This window comes from Indicator indicator, chromosome 14, assembly GCF_027791375.1.
Source record: "Indicator indicator isolate 239-I01 chromosome 14, UM_Iind_1.1, whole genome shotgun sequence".
NCBI lineage: Eukaryota > Metazoa > Chordata > Aves > Piciformes > Indicatoridae > Indicator > Indicator indicator.
The window spans coordinates 7,404,181-7,427,800 of NC_072023.1; the positions used below are offsets into that span (position 1 = coordinate 7,404,181).

Sequence of the window (23,620 nt, forward strand, 5' to 3'; positions counted from 1 at the left end):
AAGAGATCATCACCAAGCAGCTCACTGCCATACAGGAGAGCTCAGTTGGCTCATAAGAGCTACAGGGATTCATAGCACTGACTCATAATTAACCCCCTTTTGGTGTATGCACAGCTGTGCAGCTGTAGCAGTTTCAGTTTGGCTGCAATCCCAGCTCAGGATGGTAGTGTTGGCTTCTGAGAAGTGCATAGCCCAAGTTCCTTAGTTCCTGAGAAGATATGGCATAGAGTAATTCTCAGTTTGCATTGCAGAGCTGATTTCAGATGGGTCTGTGTGTTGGCGCTACCTGAACCAAAGCTCTGTTCACTCTGTGTTCATCTGTTGCAGGGACTCTTATTTGGAGAGGGGGGAAAAAAAAAAGAAAGCAAAAATAGTGGGACTACCAGTGGTAGTCAGCCTGGCATAAGAGAACTGACAGTTGTGGCCTCTTAGGTTGCTCATGTCAGCATCCAAAGCTGGAGCACAGGGATGTTGGAGCACTGCACTGGAAGAATGTTTTTCTCAAATGGAAAGGAAAAGTAGCCCATGTTCTTAGAGCTCCCCCCCCCCCCCCCCCCCCCTTCACAGAAGATCATAGGATTTTTCTCACAGAAGGGTAAAAAAAGACAAATGGTCTGTTATTAGGCCACCTGATGAAACAATGCCTTCCCAGAAGGCAATGGCTTATCTGCCTGTGTGATAGTGAAGCTCTTGGGAAGTGTGTAATGTGCGAACTGCACTGCTCTTGTTTAGATAATGTGATTTCTACCACAGGTATAAGTGCTAGGAGCTTTGGCAGCTCAGGCAAAAGGCAGCTGGTGAGTTGTGGTTGAAGGACTAAATGCTGCAAACAAGAAAAAAAAGTTGTGAAGTTGGTTTTGTTTTGTTTTTCTGTTCAGAAAGAGAATGAAAGTTGATGGAGTAACAATGGAAGGTCCCAGGAATAACATCAGGCAAAGCTAAGGAGAGTATTTATTTTTACTGCTAATTATAGTTCTTTCCAAAGTACAAGTAAAGCTAAGAAGAGAAGGATTGATAGCACAGGCAAAGCCTTGAAGCTATCTGGAAACCAGTGTACATATGTCATGAGAATGGGCAAAAAACACCAAGGGAAGAACAGCCAGAGATCATCCCAAATGTGGCATCTCCAACCTCATTTAATTTCTTCAGCATCTTCCTACCTTGCAGAACCTCCTCTACATAAAAGGTGAAGAGGGGGCTGTAGGATTCTTAACATTTTCTGAACTATGTATTTAATAGCCTTGACACTGTGACACCTAACTGCTGAGAGCTGTGGGTACCCTGCCCTTGGCCAGCTACCAGTGTGGATACTCTTTGTAGTGCTTCCCATTCTATCCCCAGCTAAAGGGAACAACATCCCAGGAGATGCTGTTTCTGATGGTGTACTCTGGCTGTGGGCACTGGGCAGCCTCTCAGCTGTGAAGGCAGAAGAGAAGTAAGGGTTTATGGCCTGGAAACAGGAGAAAATTAAGTAGCTGGAAAGGGCAACAGGCGTGGCTGGTCCACATGGAGTTAAGAAATCATTGACTTGGAAAAGTGTTTAATTTTAAAGATATTGGGCTTTAGCTAGAAGTGGCTGACAATGTTAAATATTGTCTCCCCTTCACAATTAAATGCTTATGCTAAATGTTTGTGAAAGGGAAGCTAAAATACATTATTGTCGTTTCAGAGAGAGAACAATGGCGTTCCTCCCATGGGGTAACTACCCTGATTTTTTTATATTTTTAAGACATAGAAATTTTTCTAAGCTTATATAAGGTAAGGACTACTCGATATAGAGGGAAAAAAAACAAAACAACCTGACATACAAATATAGATACAGAACAAACACTGCAGATCTGAAGAGTCTTCCGATCAATCAGCTCTTCAGTGCCCAGGGTATCCACTAACCCCACATCTCCCCCGGCTTGCTGTTTTACAGCTAAAATTCCCGCCTAACGCCGCTCTCCTGCCCGTTCCCGCGGCTGTTTCCCAGCCAGCCCCTGCCGCCAGCCTGTCCCCTCCGCCCCACAGCGCGCAGGACCCGGCGGCGGTGGGCGGGGCGAGGCGGCACGTGACAGGAGGGCGGGCGCCATGGCGGGACTGGGGGTGGCGGCAGCAGCAGCGGCAGGCAGCCCGGGTCTAGCCGGTGCCGAGGTGCGGCCGGACCGGCTGGCGGCGGAGCCCGCTAGGGTTACGGCCATGTCTTCCATCGTCTCTTACGAGAGCCTGGTGCACGCCGTGTCCGGCGCTGTGGTGAGCGAGCGGGTCGGGGCTCCTTGCGAGCAGCGCCGGGTTGGGGGAGGGGGCATCTCATCGTCGTCGGCCAGCGACAGGCCGGGGCCGAGGGGGGTTCTGGCTGACGAGTGGGGAGGAAGGGCAGTCAGGGCGGCCTGGCAGGGAGGCGCTGGGGAGGTCGCAGGCTGCCTCAAGCTTCTGTCTGGGGGACCGCGCCTGAGGGGGCGGCTTCGGAGGTGTGCGGAGGGTAGGGCGGTGCGGCCTGGCAGGGCTGGGGTAACTGGACTGAGGTGCGACCCCTGCGCGGTCGTGCCTGAGATCTTCGTAGTCACGAGTTGAGAGTTTGGGATGAGGGTTCCCCGATACTGAGTCTCTTCTCCGGCACCCATCCCGTGTGAGCACGCCGCTTGCAAACCTCTCGCTTTGCTGGTCACCGGTTTTGGATGTGGAATTTGACAACCGGTTGAACGTAATCCAGCAGTGTGCTCAGGGGGCCAAGAAGGCAAACATCATCCTGGCTTGTATCGGGACCAGTGTGGCTAACAGGGACAGGGCAGTGGTACTCCCCGTGTTCAGTACTGGTGAGGCTGCACCTCGAATATAGGGTTCAGGTGTGGAGCCCTCACAACGAGAGACATTGAGGCTGCAGTGTGTTGAAAGAAGGCCGCGAAGCTGCTGAAGGGTCTAGAGAACAAGTCTTATGAGGGAATGGGTGAGGGAGCTGGGGTGTTTAGCCTACAGAAAAGGAGGCTGAGGGAACTGGAGTGTTTAGCCTACAGAAAAGGAGGCTGAGGGAACTGGAGTGTTTAGCCTACAGAAAAGGAGGCTGAGGGAACTGCAGTGTTTAGCCTACAGAAAAGGAGGCTGAGGGAACTGCAGTGTTTAGCCTACAGAAAAGGAGGCTGAGGGAACTGCAGTGTTTAGCCTACAGAAAAGGAGGCTGAGGGAACTGCAGTGTTTAGCCTACAGAAAAGGAGGCTGAGGGAAGGTCTTATCATGCTGTACACCTGAATACTTTAGTGAGCAGCAAAAAAAAAAAAGTAAAAATCAGTGATTGACTTTCTGTGAATGTTAATTTAATTGAATTGCATAAGTATTCTTTAACTCTGTATATAGCTATAAAGTAATCTTCCTGCTACAAAAGCCATAGGAATGAGAGTTTTGTAGGAGTGTCACAGCAGTAGTCAAGCTGCATTTTTTGACTCTGAATGTTGTCTGAAAACAATTTTTTTCTTTCTTTTCCTAAAATGTATTAAACTATTTATTATTTAGCAAATCAAACTTTAGGCTGTGCTCCTGCACATCAGTTTTTTGGTAGCAGTAACCTCAGGCTGTTTATTCTGGCCACTTACTGCTACTTCTTGGCTACTGCACAGCTGTTTATGTGCTGTTATGGCTGATGAGGGGACTGCTCTGGCTGAAGTAACCCAGTGGAAAAAGTTACTTTTCTGACAAATTAGTTTCCTCGTCTGCATCATCCTGTAAGAGCCCAAAAAGTTAAGCTGATAAAACAGAGGAGGCAGGAGCACGAATACAGTTGACCAAGACATGGGATTGCTTAAGCCAGTTTGTACCTGTCCTAGTGATTATTCAGCAACAGCATGACTTGGCAAGCTACCAAGATTCGGCAGAGACAGGGAGGTGGTGGGGAAAGTTGACTCTGAACTTCTCCCTTTCAACAGTACAGGGCCCTACATCTCAGGATACGTTCCTGCAACCAGTAGTATGAGTTACCATTGAACTGATGGTCTCAAGTGCAATTCATTGAGGAATCTGAGCCCACCTCAAGACCTTTTGTTGCTGTAGAAAGATTTCTCTCTTACCTAGTGATGAAATCTTGTCTTCTCCATATGATGCTTCGGTGGGTGTCAAGTGAAGGGGGCCAGGCTCTTTTTGGTGGTTCACAGTGATAAGACAAGGAACAATGGGTTCAAACTAGAACATAGAAGATTTCACCTCAACATGAGGAAAAACCTCTTTACAGTGAGGGTGCTGGAGCACTGGAACAGGCTGCCCAGAGGGGTTGTGGAGTCTCCTTCTCTGGAGACTTTCAAAACCCACCTGGATGCGTTCCTGTGCAGACTACCCTAAGTGATCCTGCTCTTGCAGGGGGGTTGGACCTGATGATCTCTTGAGGTCCCTTCCAACCTCTGATATACTGTGATTATTCTGGCAATCACCTCACCATGTAGTTGGGTTCTTACTTTTCTCCTGGGTTCGTAAGTGGAACTTTGCTTTTCTGAATTTATTTTTGTGTTCGATAAAAGGAGGGTAGAGGCTACCAGTTATCTTTTACTGGCAGTAATCTGTTAGATCAGCAGAGTTATCTCATTATTCTGCTGAGCTGTAGCTTCATACATGTTTTAAACCAGTTCGAGCTTGTGTGGGAGTGGCTCAAAACTGCCAAGGAAGGTTTAGACTGGACATTAGGAAACATTTCTTTACTGAGAGGATGGTCAAACACTGGAACAAGCTTCCTAGAGAGGTGGTTGATGCTGCAAAACTGTTAGTGTTTAAAAGGTGTTTGGACAATACCCTTAATGATATGCTTTAACCTTTGTGCAGCCCTGAGGTGGTCAGGCAGTTGGATTAGATGATCATTGTAGGTCTAGCTGAAGTATTCTGTTCTATTCTGTACCTTGCGTCTACCCGTTTCTCCTGTGTGCCATTACCCCAACTGCTTCCCCATTTTCTGATTTTGAGTGCAAGTGTGTGTGTTGCTGTATAGTTGATTGCATTGAGAGTAGGATTTAGGATAAATACCACTTCGGGAGGGTGGAGATAGGATAAATGGAGTAGCAGAATGCTGGAACTTGCAGTGACTCTGCAGTCATGTAGCTGTTTTGTGTATAGCTGTGTGTAACTTTTGAGATTGTTTTCAGAGCTGCTGTAATGCAGCTGTCATTAGGAGTCTGTTTTGGTTCTTTCTGGCACTTTTATGGCAGAAGGCACTAGCCTTCTAACGGAAACTTATTTTTTGTAAATTTCTAGTCAAATGGGTTCACTAGTCCTGCTGGCTGTCCAGCCTGTGTACACAGCAGGTACTGAGAATAAGCACATAGGACATGTATATGGGAGAGGAGAACCAACCTTTTTGATTTGAGCCCTAAGTAAATGAGTTAAAATAACCAGGTAGTTATGGCCCAGTGTTTCCTTTCATCTGCTACCTGGTGTAATGAAAACTGGAAAAACTTAAGTCTTGCTAAGACTTCAGCCAAGAGTTGTCTTAGTGAGGAAACACCACCTGGAAAATAATCTTCTGTTGCAGTGATAGGTCCAAGCAGCCTACTCAGGAGCTGGAGTGTTTCCAGAGGCAAAGCTTGCTTAAATTAAGTATGGCATAACATAGCTCTAGAAAGGTCAAGTCAGACTATGCCCCATGCTTTAAACACAGTGCGTGTGTGGCTTGCGGTACCAGACCTTTCCACCATTTAAATGGCTGGCATGGCTGATGATGGGAGAATGCCACAGCTTCAGCAGCCACTTAATGCATTTAATGCTACCATAGAGTGTTAACAGGCTTACACCAAGCCAGGGTCTTTTTGAGCTTGAGATCTTTTCCAAAAGCTGTGCAATATTGATGCTGGAGTGCTAAAGAAAGATTAAGCTGAATGCTAGTGGAGAGAGAGAGGGAACAGCTGCTTGGTGAGTATTTGCAAGTACAGTGTTTAACCCTGTTGTAAAGGAGAGTGGCTGCTGGTTCTTCCATTTAGAAGCTTTAGTGGTTGGATAGCACAGGACATGAAGAAAGGTGTTAGATTCACAAGAAGTTAATCCGGTGACATCTAGTAATGATTTCCTGTCATTAATGCTTCAGGGTGTGTCTTAGTAGGCAGATCTTAGTAGGCAGATTAAGTCCCAACAAACATGTACTATCAGTTTTTAAATGAACAAAAATCTAGGTGTTGGGGTTTTATTAAGTCAAAACAAAGTTATTGTAATACAATGTTTGCTTGTGGCATAGTACTTTATTTTTTAAACCAGAAGTTGGGTACTGAGGCTAATGGAAGGTAGAGAAAGTGCTGTATGTTTGTCTCCTGGTGCCCACATTATCACCTCTCATATTTCAAAAACTTTCTCTTTGGGCAGAAAGCTTCTAATGGTTTTAATGTTAGCTTGATCTAATACAAGAGGGGAAAAAACTTGTTTGAAAGCATGGGACCAAACCCCCCATTCAAATAGACATTGTTATGCATAGAGTTCATCTTCCTTTTAAACTTACTCAGTGACTGGTTTCTGGATGAGAAGTGAAAAGCTACAAAGGGGATTATAGAGCTACCAATATGGTATATAGCCAGTTTATTTTGTTTTTCAGGGCAGTGTGACTGCAATGACTGTATTTTTTCCTTTGGATACAGCTAGGCTTAGACTTCAGGGTAAGTGTCAAACTGTAGTTTCTTTATACGATGATGTTTTTGTTCATCTTGGCTTGGGCACTTCTAAGAGTGGTTGTAGGGGGACCTGTGAATGGGATGAGTGGGAATCTTAGCTATGTAACACACTATTTGATCACTAATACCATTTTTCCAGCTGAGGGTAATTGGCCCTTTTGAAAGTATTGGGCAACCTTTTAATTAGCTGAAAAGGCTGTGTGATCTGTTGCCAGGCATGGCTTTTAAATTGTTATCTATGACCAAAAGGAAAGATGTGAGATTACCCAGGGTTACATTTGTGTGTTGTTCACTTTTGGCTGCTGCTAACATTTCAGAACGCGGGGGCAGCATCATGGAAAACAAGTCTAGAATTATTCCTGAGAATGGTTTAAAGGGAAAAATCAGGGTAGAAAAAAAAAGGCATGTGGGCATGAACTTTTTTATTCTCTAATGCTCTGTCTTCTAACCAAAAGTCATGGAATCACCAAACATTTTGGTGCTGTGACTAGAGTGCTGTTGAGTACTAGAGGGAGATCATCAACCAAACCATTAGAAATATGTGGTTGAGAAATGAGCACCATATCGCTATTGAGCAGCTCTCAGTGCAGGAAGAGACAGTGTTTTGCTAATCTTAGCTGTCTACAGATTAACTGTAAGAGATTGCTCTGCTAGTGGTGCTAGTCTGGAATGCAAAGAACAATTTTTATGAGCAGTTAGGCGGGGCAAATTCTAGTCTGTTACCTAAGGGGAACTTGCCTTCAGTTCATGTCACAACAGTTAGGTTAGAATTGGTAACCACAGATGCTCTGGTGCACAACAGAGCCAACTAGTCTGGGGAAGAATTAAAGAAAAAAACTAAAGGAGGAAGCAGCCTTACCTAGCAAATTAAAATAAGTCATGCTTTCTGGAATTGCTGCAGAAACAGGGAATGTCTGTCCTTTATTAGAAAGAAGAAATGTGCTCCTCTGTGGTATGTTCAGAATAGGAAGGATAAAGACTTCAGAATGAGTGCTAAAAATAAAAATAATTTGAAAGTTTGATTCTATTTTCCAGTTGATGAGAAGCGGAAGTCTAAGACAACACCAGCTGTTCTACTGGAAATAATCAAAGAAGAAGGCCTGTGAGTAGATACTAATTTTCTGCTTGTCTTCATGTAGACAAGCTCTGAAACTAATTTGAATTTGCTTTTAAAGTGGAATAATTAGCCCCTATTTGTGTGGACAGTTTTTCATTTTTTTTTTTCTGAATTAAAATGTCTACATGTAAGTTTGATAGGACTTGCATAATCTTGTATCTTTGACTTCAACTAATTTGGATTAACTTTCTTGAGCACTTTATGCAATTATCTGTTCAGTGATGTAACTGTGCCTCCATGAGGTAGCTGTGCCTCCTTGCAAATGCAGGTTTGTACACAATTGTCCCTTCGGGTACCTGATAAACCAGCTTCATATGCCTGGATACTTGGGTGTGTCTGTTTCTCACAACCAAGATGAAACTCCTGGGGTGGCTGAGCCACTTTCAACGGGAGAATTGAGATGGTGTCCCAGTTAGAAGTTTTTTTTTTTCTCCTGTGCATGTGAAAGTAAATAACAAGTGACTCTGGACTGGTGAGATTCAAGATCTATCAACTTTCAGCAGCACTGTGCTTTAGTATTTGTCATGCAGCCTGGGCTGAGCTGGCTGGGAAAAACAGTGGTTTGTGTGTCCTTGTTACAAGTATTTTCCTAAGTAAATCTGTGGAACATTAAAGATTTCAGGACACAAAAGTTGACAAAAGTTTAAACTGGCCAGTAATGTTTTACCACCTTTTAACTTGAGCAGTTGGCAGTTGTGTGCTTGAGTACTTTTCAGAGATCTGTTTCGTTCACATTCCTGCATTACTTTTGCCACACGAGCGTGGCAAGTAAACTTCAATTAAAAAAAAAAGGTGAAAAAGAAAAGAACCAAGAAGTTAAGTGAAGTGGAGAGACTGCAAAAGTGCTTATCCTTCTTTTCCTGTGAAACAAAAAAATTAGTAATTCTGGCAAGAGGGGAGCACTGTTTCTTCAATAGGTATGGGGAGTGCGTGACTAAGCAATGAGAGATGTCCAGAGTAACTAGAAAACCCACAAATGACAACAAATCTGAAATGTGATGCAAGATCATAAACATCTTGTTTGCATTATTTTGTAGAGTCTTGTCTCATATTACACATGTGTAAAATTGCTTTTCTCATCTGGGTAAAGCAAATGGACTCTCTGTATTTATCAAATAGCTTTGTTTTCTTTGCTATGCTTTTGTCCTTTTCTGGGACCAACTTCTAAACGCAACCAGATAAATACTTTGCTGATCCTTACTGTGACTTTTTCCTCCTCCATCAGGTTAGCACCATATCGAGGATGGTTCCCTGTTATCTCCAGCCTTTGCTGCTCCAATTTTGTTTATTTTTATACATTTAATAGTCTTAAAGCCCTTTGGGTCAAAGGTCAACATTCAACAACTGGGAAAGACTTAGTTCTTGGGGTTGTTGCAGGTAATTCTGAAAAATCTGGATTTTATTCAAAATGTGTTTTCAAGTATGTTATAGCTATGTTTTTTTCGTTTGTGAACACCACTGGAGGTCCCACTGTGTATACTGCTTCATTGTACAGCTCTGACTGCTCTTCTGTGCCTTCCCCACCTCATAACTAGGTGCATAAATTGTTGCTGTCGTGAATTCTGGCACAAAGCACAGCACTGTTGTTGTCTAGTATTCTATTTGTGTTTGATATGTTGTTTACCATGGTCTTTAAACATCATTATTTAGATGTTGAAGACAAGTGACAGGGAGAGATGATAGGGGTTTTTTTCAGAGGAATAAAATAAATCTATTTCTTATCTACCAGTTCTGAAGTATTTTCAACTGCAATAAGTAAGAGTTTTTAATGGGGGTGACAGTTTTCAGGCATCTTTTTGGGTTGCCACCTGAAGGTGACAGTAAGTCCCTAGTTAAATGCAGGTGCAGTGGGACTATAAGTTATTATTCATCCCTTCCTCCTATTGGGATGCTGCAGTGGCTTCTTTGAAGGGACGATGACATTAGTGGCTTTTCTAGCAAATCCAGTGTGGAAAATTGCTACTCTGTGCCTATGTTTGCCAGAACATTCTGCAGGAACAATTGCTCATGCAAGGATACTGATACAAGCTGATTTTAAAAGGCCTGGGTTGTGGGCTGGTTTTGTTTGGGTTTGGTGGAGTTTGTTTGTTTGTTTGGTGTTTGTTTGTGCTTTTTGTTTGTTTGTTTTGTTGGGGTGGTGGGTAGAGGAAGGCTCTTGTTTCTTGTAGGCACAATGAGTGGTTGAATACTTGGGGGAAGTAAAGAAGGAAATTAAGTTGGCTTTTCTGGCTTTCAGGCTTTACTGTTGGGTTTTATTACTGTAATCATGTCATTTCTGGCCACTTCTAAGCCTTACTTGAAATTTTTGCAGAATCCTGTGTTTCCCACCTTAAGTGTACTTATGCTGTGTAATTTCAGTAGTGTATGAATTGGGGTAAAAGCGTGCAATAAAACGTTTAAAACCTTCTTCTGGGTCTTGCTGATTTTGTTTGTGCTGTGTTATGCCTTAGGTGTAGTGAACGTACTCATGACTACTCCTCTTTGGGTAGTGAACACACGTCTGAAGCTGCAGGGAGCAAAATTTAGAAATGAAGACATTGTACCAACGAACTATAAAGGCATAATAGGTAAGCACTTGTTCTTGTCTTCAAGCAAAGAGAATGTCATGACATAAAATACACCAAGGACTCTCAAGTTTTAAGACCTTTATTCATGTAATAGATTTCACTTTGGAATCTCTGTGTTTCCTTGTGACTTTGCAGTCATTGATTTTTACAGGAATCTGGACTTAGCCAGTTGTGATGGTAATTAAGAGTTTGTAGTATACACACCTGTAACTAAAATACCTTTTGCATGAGCAGGCATCTTATAATAAAAGTTACCTGCTCACTTCTGGAACAGAGTAGCTTCTCGTAGCTGGGAGTCTGAATTGGGACAGACAATCTGCAAATCAAACTTCACTTGCCTCAGTCTCTTAATTACCTGCATGTTCAGGCTGTCTTCCTTTTGAAAATAGAAGATTGATGATTTGAAGAATGTTTAGAAGACCTTCATGTTGATGCTGAGCTTGTACTAAAACCAGTGTAGTTTCTATAAAGAGCTTGTACTAAAAAGAGCAGATGGTAAGGTTTGTTTATGTTATGGCAATGTGAGCAAGAACCTCCTTTGTCACTATTTTTTTCCATTACCTTCCAGATTAGAATGGAAGCTTTAAAAAGTCACATAAAAGGCTGCAGTGGATTTTTATACACTTTGAATATTAGGCTTTAAGTATAACTTTTCATCTTCTGCAGTCACAAGTTTGTACTCAGTGGGGTTTTTTGCTATTTTTAAACAATTTTTACACCTTTTTTTCTCAGATGCCTTTCATCAGATAGTAAGAGATGAAGGAGTCTTAGCTTTATGGAATGGTACTTTCCCCTCCTTGCTACTGGTCTTCAACCCTGCCATACAGTTCATGTTTTATGAAGGCTTCAAACGCAAGCTTTTGAAAAAGCAGCAGCAAGTGAGTATGTTTTGAAGCCAGGTGATGGACATGCTCTGTTGTAAGACAAGTTCTTTGACATGTGTTACTTGAGCAAATTCAGGAACGTAGGTTTGATTTTGATTCTTGTATATTTGAGTTTCTTTTGAGTTCATATAGCTTCTAAAAATTCCATCATCGTGAAGTGAGACATGAATCTCACATCCCTAGGGAACGTATTCCTATGATACTCTTCCAGTAAAATTAAAAGTTCACTTCTTATCCACATTTGTTTAGATTTGGTCACAGGTCTTGATTTCAAGTAGAGAGTTCAATTCTAATATATCTGTTTTGTTCTCTCTTTTTTTTGATATTGCTCTGGATGTACAGGCTGTTTAGAAGTCACCTCTTTAACCCTTTCTCCAGTACATCAAGTAGATAGAACCTTTGAAGTATCACAGATTTGTTCTGGACTCTGTCATTTGAGTAGTGCTTTTCCTGAAGCCCTCAAACTTTCAATATTCTTTTTCCAAGGATGGACACTAGAACTGAACATGGCATTGTAACCATACCTCCCTGATTCTCTAAACTGAGGTAGAATCACTTTTTTGTCCCTGATTTGCAGTCCCTTTTTTCTTGATTCTTTTTCTTTTTTCTTTATATTAGATGTAGCAGCTCATCTGAACTCATGTTCCTTTTATGATCGAGCAAACTTGAACAGCATTTTGCTAAAATTTATGATACTGTTGTATGTGTGAGCTGCAGTGCTTTGCTAATTCATTTGTGACTTCAGAATGCATTTGGCTGTGTTAAATTGTTAGATCATATCGACATGTTACAAAACCATTTTGGTTCTTCTCAAGACATAGTGAAATTATTTTTACATGAGATCATGAATCGTGGTAAAAACCCCAAGCCTCATTTATCTGTAGTCAAGGCTATAGCTGTAGCACTCTGTACCTAATGGTTCTGTCTAGTTACAATGGACAATACATTTTTTGAGCAACAAACTGAGCTTCCCTCTGTGTTGTTATTTGTCTGTTGGCCAATTGCTATATTTATTTCTTGTGTTTCTTTTCGGTTACTTAGTTCTGCCTTAAATTAGGGCATGTTTTGTCCCTGATCAGTGGCGAGGAAGCATACTTTTTTTTTTCCCCTAGCAATGTTAATTTTTATTTTGGACTACATTTTTCCTCCTATTTTATCTTTCCCTGATTGTCTTAAGTATATCAGGTTGTCTTTTCAAAGGTGTGCCTATGTGTGTGTATTTTTGATTGAAATCAACATAATTTACAAATTTGGAGCATGGTTGGATCTGGGCACCTACTCATTTTCAGTGATAATTCACACTGTTAGACTGAGATGCACTGTAATTAGCTTAGGTGTATTTGGTGCATCATGGAATGTTGTGGGCTTTGGAGATGAGGATGGGCTTTCAACAGGTGTTCTTAAGGGATGAGATTTTTTGCCTATGTCATCAAGACTAAGATTCTGCCTGATAGCATAGTGATTATGTATCAGGATTATAGAGTGATGTTCAAGGAGTCTTTTAGTGTTACTTTTTCACAAGTGTTGTGCAATTTATTAGTTCACATGTTGCAAAAGCTGAAATACTTATTGATTGGTGGTATGTGAAATGCTACTCCCCTCTTTTGTCTACTCTTGGTGCTTTAAACTGATCTAGTCATAGGGCTCCATCACCACTGTGTTTTAGTAACCTAGTTATAGTAAGGAATGCAAAAGCTTGTTGAGCAGGTAGAAGTTACAAACACACTTTAGTTGGTTGAACTGTAACTAAATCTTTAAAGTGAGAAGACTTCATGAGATCTTTATGCCAAGATTACTTAAAGAACCTGGTAGCAGGTACCAGAATCCTCAGACACATATGGGTAACTGACTGGTTTGGTACTGTGTGGAAGTAATATGTCCTTTATGTGTTGAACAGCTCACATCTTTGGATGCTTTTGTCATTGGTGCAATAGCCAAAGCAGTTGCCACCACGCTCACTTATCCTCTGCAGACAGTACAGTCAATTCTGCGGGTAAGTAATAATTCCATTTCAGGGCAACTGCCTCTGACTGGTTCTGTATAATGCAAGCCTTGTGTGTATGGCTTGTTCTCCTTTTTTGCTAATGAACCTATCACTGTGGGAGCTCCTTTTGTGTGATGCGAGTCATTGATAACAACACCTCTCTTCTTTGATCCTGTACTGACAGATTCGGATAGAACTTGGAATTCCTGATGCACGTTTGTTGCAGGTGGCTGCTAGGATTGGCAACATAATGCATTGGTACAGTGTCTCACAGAAGCTGATGCTCCATACTGCTTTTATGCATTACAAAAATGTACATTTAGTTCTTTGAATATATCTTTTGTGTCAAGTGGGCAGTTAAAATTAAATCCTCTAAAACCAGTTTGTTTCTAGATGACCTGGAGTAATAGCAAAAAAGTTCTCTTCTTAGGTTTTGTTTGTGTGATGGCCTGCCCTTGTTAGTAGCCAGGATGTGAATCATCAGGGGAAGCTGAGCTCCCTCATAAATAATATCTTTAACCACTTGCCTGGCCTTGTGCACTAATTGTAATGGTAATGGGAACACTGGAATTTATTCTCACTTGTGATTTGTATGCATGCTGGATAATGCTGCTGCCCTCAGTATGCACCAATATTGATATAATATTGAAACAAGATAAAGTTGGTGAGTGGACAAAAGACCTGGCCATATGTAAGCAAGCATTCAGTGCTTTTAATCTATTTTTGTAAGTTGCTTCTTGATGACTTTTATAACAGTTAAGTACTAATAAATGTTTCCCCATGAAATTTAGTGATATTTTCCAAAGTGAGGGGAAGCCTTAATTTGCTTACATGGTAAAACCACTCTCATGTTCTGAAATGCATATAAATTGCAGAATTAGTAGAATTATTGTGAATGTGAGCCTCCCATGCTAAAGATGCCTCTTCTCAGGCTTGTCTCTTTTTAGACTTGTCTAATTGGAGATTTTTCTTGTTAATTGTTCATCTGGAAAAAGTGGGTTTCATGCAGGTTTTGTGATTAATTTAGTTTTTCTTCTCTCTAATTAGAGTGGATTAAATGTATTTTGATTTTTTTTTTGATAGTTCAGATGCTCTATTTCAAACCAACAGAACTTGAATATTTACTGTGTGTTTACTGCTACCCTGAAAAGACACTACGTAAAACTGTCTGTAAAGCTTTCTATTTCACCATCCTAATGGTGCATAAAATGGCACCTGCATGATTTATGTGTCAGCCACACTGCAGTTTGGTCAGCAGTCACCTTTTCTGAAGTTTGATGATAGCTGAGCTAGCACCTTCATTTGGTGTCTTCACTTCTAACAGCCTGGACACATGTCAGAAGTTAAACTAGTAACACAGACTTGTACTGAAGTAACAGATACAGACAAACATGTAAGCAAATACAGCTTAGTTTGGATAAGTTGCAGCATCAGTGTGTTTTAAATCTGCTGTGTTCTCTGCTGGAGTGAAGCACAACTGTAAGGAAAGTTCGAGAGCTCCAGTTCAGCTTTAGCATTGCATGACAGGGCAGTTTCCATAGGGCTGTATCAATGTTACAGCTTCAACCCCTGATCTTTTCTGTGGTTGCTGTAGAAATGGTTACTAGACTTTTCATGTTGTGTCTGTCTCCTTTTGGCATTGTGAAAATTCTGTCTCTTGCTGACGCTGTCATTCTTCAAAATCAGGGCAGTTCTGTTAAGTTATGCTGCCAGCTTGATTTGCTAACCAGCTGCTGCATATTGCTCACCTCAGCTGAAGTCAGCTAGTTCACTGCTCACTTGCCTGAGCAGTGATGATCTTCTTTTCTGCTGGAGCACAGCTAACCATCAGTGTCCTGGTGGTGGTAGGATTTTTCTCCCAGCAGGCCACTGTGAAATAGTGGCCTCTATGCTACTTGTCAATACCAGTCCATCCTCTCCTTGTGGTAATGTGGAATACAAGGACCCTGTCTGTAGTTCTGCAGTCACTATGGGTGATTTCTTTCCCTTTGCTCTGTGAAAGAAGTAATAGCCAGAAATCCTGAACACTTCTGTCCAGAATAGCAGAAACATGCATCTGTGACACTTGTGCTCTCCAGTTCAGATTTGCACTACTTTGTAATTTGCTTTCTAATCTAAAGCTGCCATTGTTAGATTTGATTAAATTTTTGTTATTCACACTGACAGTAAAAAAAAAAAAAAGAGTATTTTCGTAAATAAAATCCTGCATGAAGTATGTTTTGTATAGCTGTGGGCTTTTTGAAACAATTTTAGCAAATTTACAAGCTAGTAGAAACTTGACATCATTCATAAAAACTTGCCCATCATCATTACGTTCTGTCATTAAAATATAAGTACAGGACTCTTCAACCTGAAAACTGAAACCATCAGAAACTTATTGTTTGAAAATGTTTAGGGTTCTCTGTAATGATGTCTCTACACCTTTTGCTTTCACCATTTTGACAAGGTACTCTTCTGCTTCCTTATAATGAACAGTTATTCTGTGTAACTGATAGTGGGAAGCAGGTTCCAGCTTTGTCATTTGGTATGTCTATCTCCTTTTCAGTCATTAAAAATAGATGGCACTGGTGTTACTCATTATGCAGTGAAATTGTTCTTTAGCCTATATGTCAGTAAACAGTGGGTAAATTAAATTTGCCTCTGGAGAAATAGCAATACTGTTAATGTTCTTACTGATCCTGGGTGAAAACTTCTCTTTAAAAGCCTCTTCTCTAGTGTAGAGAATGCTAGTTCGTTTGGGAAATTGTCTGCAGCAATCAGTGAAGTATTGATGTCCTAGGAGAAATTAGCTTCCCCTTCTCCTCTCCCCTGGGCAAACCTTTGTTTGCAGTACAAAAATAGTGTGATGGTGGAAAAAGAGGAGAAGGAAGCACCTAATCCTGGTGTAGTTTGGAAAAACATGAGTAATCTGGATAGTGGCATTGTAATTTGAAACCTCATTAGCAATTTTTGGGGGCATGTCAGAGTTCTTGACAATAACCCTTAACATTGATTTATCACTATCAAATGAGTTAGTTGCTGATGAGAAGATAATGGATTGTGAGCATGTATTTGCCTAACAGAGATTTCCAGTAGCATTCTGTTGCTGCTGTTTCCACCTGGGTTCTTAAGACATTAGCAAAGGATCCTGTGTCATCCCTGTGTTTTCTTACGATTTCTGAGTTGCCTAAATCTGCTTGTGTGCTCTGCCCACTGCCAAAGGTAATTTCTTATGCCTAAGAAGCAGCAGTTGCTTAAGTTTTGGGAGAAACTCATCCATAAGCAGTTGCTCAAGTTCACCTCTCTTAGCAAAGAAGCATAATAGAGGCTTCAAAAGCTATTTGGCTGTGTTGTTGTAAATACAAGTGTGGCAACCCTAGTTTATTAATAATGCATATTTGCAGGTTGCTGAAAGTACTGTTGATGTATATCAGAGTTGCTGAAATTTCTGGTTGAACTCCCAAGACATAAATTTAGAGCAGCAGCTACCATACCTACTGAAAAACAGTTTGGGGATAAGCAAACACAGCGTGTAAAAGAGAAGTAGTATTTAGGACACAAGTTTGGATTCTTCTGTAGCAGTTAACCTGTAAATGTTTTCCTCCAAGACCATTGTTGGGCAAAGAAATTTGGGTTCAACTATGCACTTTCAATGTAGTAATGGTTTTCAGACATATAGGAGGCTTTGAATCTTTGGTAATCGAAAACTAATCAGGCCAGAAAGAACTTGCTGTGAATGTCATATCCCTACTAAGACTCAGCAAATTGTGCTTTGGAGATCATGAAAGCTGTTTCCTCCAGAACAACTGAAAGAGAGCAAATATGGCCGTGTGTAAAACTTTCTTAGAATCCATCTTAAACCCAGAACTATTGCAGCATATCCCAGACCATTTTAATGTTTACTGTGTAAAGGTCTTTAGTGTCAGCTTTGGCCTTAGTTCTTCACCAATGGCTAGTGTAACCTGGAAAATGTTTTGACATGTGTTGGCTGCTGTGCCTGGCACCATGGGGAAATAGCACAGTGAAACACTCTTCTTTATTTCAGTTTGGGCGCCACAGGTTGAACCCAGAGAACCGAACGCTAGGCAGCCTGAGAAACGTTCTCTACCTTCTTCAACAGAGAGTGCGGTGAGCTTCCCAGGTGTTTTTTTAACGTGATAGGAGACTTGATTCTTGCTAGTATGTTGAGAATATTGCTGGATCTGACTTGGGAGGTTTTCCTCCCTGAAAGTTGCCATTTGGGTCAACCTGGCTTTCCTTATATGTTGCAGAATAAGTACGCAAACCCAAATTCTCCTAAATATTTGTACAGTAAGTGGTATCAAGGATATCTATGGGTACCAATTACCTCACCTCTCATATTTAAAAGAAGCAAGTTTCTTGCACAGAAGACTTAACTTTCTGTGGAGTTTTCTCTTTAAAATATTATTATTAAACATCTGTCACTCAGACCAAGAATGAATTTAAGATAAGATTCTTACAGTTGTCATGAACTTGTGATATTAATTTTTCTTTGTATTGTACTGATTTACAGAAGGTCATTCACGCTTGCTTCCGTGTTTGTTTCTTTCCTCCTTAGGCGTTTTGGATTAATGGGACTCTACAAAGGCCTTGAAGCAAAGCTCCTGCAGACAGTCCTTACTGCTGCTCTTATGTTTCTAGTGTATGAGAAACTGACAGCTGCCACCTTCACAGTCATGGGATTAAAGCATTCACGCAGACACTGAAAAAAGAACCTATGCCAAAGATTACAGGGTCTAGAAAACATGTTTCCTTTCTGAGACCAGGCTGGGTGACAAAGGGTCCTCACTGTCTCTGTTTCTCTTTCCTGTTAGCCACTTCCATCTTCAGTATTTGGAGAAATTTGGGAATACACTCTTTAGGACCTGTTGCCATAAATTCAGGGATAGCCCGTTCCCTGCTCTTCTGTGGACTTGCTCTGTTACAAAATAAGGCAGAGACCTTATTTAAGCACTTGACATGCAATTTGGAGTACTATATGATTTGTTTGACATTCTTGGAATGAATGAGTATCTCACTATACTTTCCTCAAGTCATCATCAGCTGTTCTTCTGTCTTTACCTTCTGCCAACAGCTGGTGGGGCTGCTTTCATGTTATTTTCCTTGATCTGTGTTTATGTCGCTTCATATTTGGTTCATTAAAATAATTCATAATGAACAAGAGTTTGGACATAGTTTTCTTTTAACTTGAAGTGTGATAGGATATTGCCCCAAATATCTGGTGGTGAGATTTCTGAACTGCTAGAATGTACATTGCCAGTGAGTAGGCACACTGCCTTCTTGGATCCACCTATTCTGAATCTTGGCAATTTTGAATGCAGGTACTGGCTAGAGGGGACGGACATAACCTCTTGCTTTGCCAAGCTGAGTACTTCAAGCTGCTTCAAGGAAATGGGCTTGTTCCACAGACATGCATGAAGTTCTGCAACCTTGTCCCTTGTGAGAATATGTGAATTCATGTCAGGCAGGGAGCTCAACCCTATGCTGCAGACGTGGCATGCCCTCTCAAAAACGTGCTTTAATTATTTTTCCACTGATCTTTCCAGACGTTTTCCTGACCATAAAGCATAAAGGTCGTAACAGTTGTCCCAGTTACTGTAAGTTTCTGTGTTCTTTTTGCATAGTTTTGTTCAATAGTTCTAGCCCATAAAATCCAAATAAATCCTGCTGTGTCCATCGTAAAGTTTGCAGTAGGATTGTTCTGAAAGAAGAGTTTTACAGGATCATAGGATGTTAGGGGTTGGAAGGGACCTCCTGGAGATCGAGTCCAACCCCCCTGCCAGAGCAGGACCACATAGCCATATAATCTAGTGCTGGTCATACAGGAATGCATCCAGATGGGTCTTGAAAGTCTCCAGAGGAGACTCCACAACCTCTCTGGGGAGCCTGTTCCAGTGCTCTGTGAACCTTACAGTAAAGAAGTTCCTTCTGATGTTGAGGTGGAACTTCCTGTGCTGTAGTTTATATCCATTGCCCCTTGTTCTAGCACAGAGTACAAATGACAAGAGCCTGTCCCCCTCCCTCTTCAAATACTGAGAAATTCCATGGTAGTTTTAACACCAAGGATATCTGGAAGAAGATTGAAGTGCTGCAGGAAATGTTACTGAATTGCTAAATAGCACCTTTTTTGGGTCTCAGCTGATTCAGCTCTAAGTATGAAATTGGAATGCAATTCTGCAGATAGTGCTGTCTTTTGGTCAAGAATAAACCCTTTACACTGTTTCTTTTAAGAGTATACAAGAAAAATGCTCTTCATTCAGTGCTGGATGCTTTTCAGTCCACATGAGATTTACATATCACAAATAAGAATGAAAAAAGCATAATGGGCTATAATTATACTTTGATAGATGACATGAAATTTAATGAGCATATGTGGGAAAAGAAACAATCATAATTCTGAAAATTCCAGTGAAAATACTCTTTTGACTGAAATGAGTTATCCCAGGGAAAGACACTCTGCTGTCTTTTTGATGTTTTTAATTAGACATTCAGCATCAGTAGTGTGGCTGCTCTTGATAAGCTACCTCATTTTAAAATTCCTGCAGTGGGGAAACAGAGAAGCTGGTGGCTTTACACAAAGTGTTGCTACTTTGGCTGGAATCTGCATGGCTGCTGGAAGATGCAGTTCAGCATCTCTTAGATTTTTCTGGTCTGTGGCATGAAAGAGCAGTTCCTGCAAATACAGAAAGGTACCTGATCTAGTTGAGGATGTCCTTGCTTTTACTGCAGGGGGATTTGGACTAGATGACCTCTGGAGGTCCCTTCCAACCCAGGCCATTCTATAATTTTTCTCGTTGGTATAGCTGTAAGAAGAAATTAATTGTTGCTTGCTATCTAGCCAAAAAAGACTTGCCTGCCAGCCAATACTGTTTCAAAGGGATAGAAAGGAGTATCTCATTCTTGCAAAAAGAAAAAAACCAAAAAGCTGAATATAGAAAAACTGTAGAAGAGAGTGCTGGCCTTAGCTGTGTCTGTGTTAGTGTTAAACCTGGAACAGATGCCCTGTATTAAACTCTGCTTGGCTCTGCTGACCAGTTTGTATAATGAAATGGCTTCATAAAGGGGTGAACCCAAAAGCTATCGAAGTCAGGAGCATCTTCAATCTCCTTTTAGGGATAGATCTGTGGTATTTAAAACCTTTTTTTTTTTTTGCTTCTGCATTCTGCAGTATTGATTTAGACCTTAGACTGAATTAACTGGAAGACTACTTGGCTTCATGTGATTGAGCCAAGCTGGAGATGGTTGAGGAGCTGTTCAGTTGTTTGCCCAATCAGCAGGCAAATGTTCATGTTACGGGTTGTTCCTCTGCCTAAGTTATCTCAGTTGTAGTTTGACATTTCTGTTAGAAATCACTAAAATTATTTCAGGCTTCAAAGGGGGGGATGTGTGTGTGTAAGCATCCTTGAGATGTAAAAAGTGTAATTTATCCAAGTAAACTACAAAAGACAGTATTTCTGATCGTAATACTAATGTCAGTAAGTCATCCCTGGTAGATAAATACTGTCCATGAATAAAAGCAAAATACAGTAATTTTGCTCTGTTATGCAATATGTTACATAAATTATTAGTTCCACTCTTGCAAGCAAATCACAGAATCATAGAATGCTAGGGGTTGGAAGGGACCTCCAGAGATTGAGTCCAACTGCCCTGCAAAGCAGGACCACTTAGGGTAGGTCACACAGGAATGTGTCCAGGTGGGTTTTGAAGATCTCCAGAGAAGGAGACTCCATAACCAGTTTGGGCAGCCTGTTCCAGTGCTCCATCAGCCTCACAGTAAAAAAGTTTTTCTCATGTTGAGATGGAATTTCCTGTGATTGAGTTTACATCCATTGCCTCTCGTCCTGTCTCTGGGTAGCACTGGTTCCATCCACCTGACAGCCACCGTTCAGGTCTTTGTAGACAGATATTTGTGTGTCTTCAGGAGGTGGTGTCAAGACACAGTTCAGCTAATCTGGCTCTGTAGCTGGATCATTTCACTGAAAGAAAAATTTCTTGTAGGAAAGCTAATGACACATGGCCATGACGCAACACAAAACACACAAACGTTCTTTTAGACAAAAGTGACTCCTAATCAAAACAGGTTTTGGCATTTGAAGCTAGAGACTGACACAGAGAATAGAGTATGAGGTGGTGTGGCACAAGAAGCTCCACTCACAGGTACTTGAAATTAAAGCTTTGACTCAGAGCGCAGCTGCATCTTTCCTGTGGTCAGTGTTTGACTGCATGTTCCAGCCAAAAAAATTGTGTTAATTCACTTTTAGAGAACCTAACAGGAAATCCCTATGGAACCTTAGAGATTGCAAAGTGATTCCGCTGTTAATGTTTGGGATGGATTCTGCTCTCTTTTTAAACAAAACAAATCACTCTGATTTCAAGCAGGGTGTTGCATGAGGAGCCAGGATATCTAAACCTCTTGTTTTGTTACAATTGTTTTATCACCTAATCTAAAAAGTTGAATTCTGCATGAAGTATGCAAAGCCTGCTCTTTGCATAACAGACCTCTCTCTGCCTCTCGAAGTTGCTGTCCCCTGCAGCAGAAGCCTCTCTCACCTTCAGGGCATGCTCTGACAGTGTGGGCTGCAGAGGCCTCATCAACGCAAGCTTTTGTGGTCTGGAGAAGGGGCAGGTCCATCTCTCACACAAACAGAGCTGTTCATGACTGTGTGGTCTACACAAGGCTGTTCAAGCAGACCCAGTGTAAGACTTCATTAGTGTGTAGCATCAGGATCTAATTTACTTCATAGTATGTATAGCTTACAGGTTTGGGTAGCGCTGGATGAAATAGGTTAGCTTTAAAATTGCAGAAACAACAGCAAAAGAGCTCATTCTGAAATGATGCCGTGCAATAAAGTCACAGAATTCTTTGGGTTGGAAAGGATCTTGAAGATCATCTAGTTCCAACCCCCTGCCATGGCAGGGTTGGGAGCTGCCCAGTACAAAATTACTTTTAACGTCTCTCTTCATCCTTCAGTTTGTGTTTGAAATAAACAGACTCCCAAGACTTTCTGACAAATTACTAAAAAGAGATCCATCTACTATTTGCCTGGCAAGTTTGTTGTTTGTAGCAAAGTAGTGAACCTGTCAACACAGCTGTGAAGACAGTGCAGTCCCTGTAAAGTAAAGGGGCCGAAGCTTGCACAAAGATACTTATTTCTGTGTCCTCTGCAGTCCAAGAGATACCAGTGCAGTTACTGTGGCTGGAGGAGACAGAAGAGCTGTAGTGTGGTGGTGGAGTGGTGAGACAGGGGTCTTCCCCCACACCTAGCAGTGTTGCACAAGTGATAGCAAGGGCAAAAACTATCTGTGAAGGCTTCCCTGTACATCTCCAGCACATTAACAGATCCTGCTGCAGGCAGCACTTGCATGGCGGTGCCTGGCTCATGGGGGTGCTGTCGCAGCAGCAATGAACTACCAGTTCACATCATCCCCTCAGCTGCATCAGTGGTGAGCCTTCGTTTTTAAAGTAACTAGCTCATTTGGAGCCCAAAGGGTCTGGATAGGATTTTTTCCTTGTAGAATATCCCTTTATTCAGTGCTTTAAATTTGCAGTGTTGCTTGCTGTGATTTTTTTCCAAAGCAGCTGAAGAAAATAATAGGCATGTCCAGGTTGCTGGTATTTTCACTTGGATTTTGGCTGATAAAATTGCATTAAAAGGCTTAGGAGGTCTCCCAACTGATATGCTAGGTTGTAACTGAGTCAGAAGCGACTTAAAAGGCACATGGTTATTGGGCATGTTGGGAACAGAATCTCAGAGGAGAAGATTTTAACAACAGGGAAATCCTCTTCACAAGGTTGTATTTGTAGCTTTATCTGTAATGCCAAATGACAACACGTGTGCTGGCCTCAGGGCCATCTGTGCAGAAGGTTGAATCCTGACAGCCTCAGGGCAGTGGGATCAGCCCCAGTTTAACCATAAAACCCCATTTTTTTCTGACTTCCCCCAGTGCTCAGCTCACACTGGGAGAATTGCTTGTTATCCAGCTGGCATCACAGCACGTGTTCGTTTATTCTTAGTAACAACTAATCTCCGCTGAACGCTTCCATCCAGATACGGAGGACGTGGTTTGTTCTCTTTTTCTGATAGGATTTATTTGGAATTAGAGACAAATGCCAGCCAGGCTTTGGCAGGCTCCACTATGGTTCCTTAGTGAAAATTGTCGCTTTACAATTCTTGACTTGGCCTTTCTGATCTTAATCTCTGATGGACAGAAGATTTCAGCATGTCTGGATGGATTAGAGATGCAATAGGGCCCTGCTGAATGTCCCCTTAGCCGAGTGATGGCATGCCAAGAGGCCCAGGGTTGCTGTTTTGAACAAAAAACATCTCCTGTTGCTCTTAGGAAGTTTGATGTTCTTTTAATGTCCTTGAGGAGCTGTGCTGGCTTGCTGATGTGAAGGTTTTATGAAGTGCTGCCTTTCATGAATGCTGATGCGAGAAAACTAATTTGATGGATTTTTC

At 41.6% G+C, this 23,620-nt stretch overlaps 1 protein-coding gene across 2 annotated transcripts; it reads left to right on the forward strand.

Annotated features, from left to right (window-relative positions):
• Nucleotides 1–2,181: 2,181 nt before the first annotated feature.
• On the forward strand, nucleotides 2,182–18,236 carry SLC25A17 (solute carrier family 25 member 17). Of its 2 annotated transcripts, XM_054386699.1 has the most exons (9): nucleotides 2,182–2,235; nucleotides 6,533–6,593; nucleotides 7,644–7,710; nucleotides 8,951–9,102; nucleotides 10,176–10,292; nucleotides 11,025–11,170; nucleotides 13,074–13,169; nucleotides 17,185–17,267; nucleotides 17,719–18,236. In XM_054386699.1, exons 1-9 carry the CDS (start codon nucleotides 2,182–2,184, stop codon nucleotides 17,864–17,866), a joined length of 924 nt encoding a protein of 307 aa, XP_054242674.1. In that variant the 3' UTR covers nucleotides 17,867–18,236. The 2 variants fall into 2 exon arrangements, with proteins under 2 accessions (XP_054242674.1, XP_054242675.1); XM_054386700.1 differs by lacking the exons at nucleotides 7,644–7,710; nucleotides 8,951–9,102.
• Nucleotides 18,237–23,620: the final 5,384 nt, after the last annotated feature.

Bases quoted from the DNA above. Each gene is read 5' to 3' on its own strand.
- SLC25A17 (XM_054386699.1), top strand. From the start codon at position 2,182: ATGTCTTCCATCGTCTCTTACGAGAGCCTGGTGCACGCCGTGTCCGGC. The intron at 9,103-10,175 runs GTAATTCTGAAA...GTTATGCCTTAG, and splicing joins AGTTCTTGGGGTTGTTGCAG to GTGTAGTGAACGTACTCATG. The intron at 10,293-11,024 runs GTAAGCACTTGT...TTTTTTTCTCAG, and splicing joins GAACTATAAAGGCATAATAG to ATGCCTTTCATCAGATAGTA.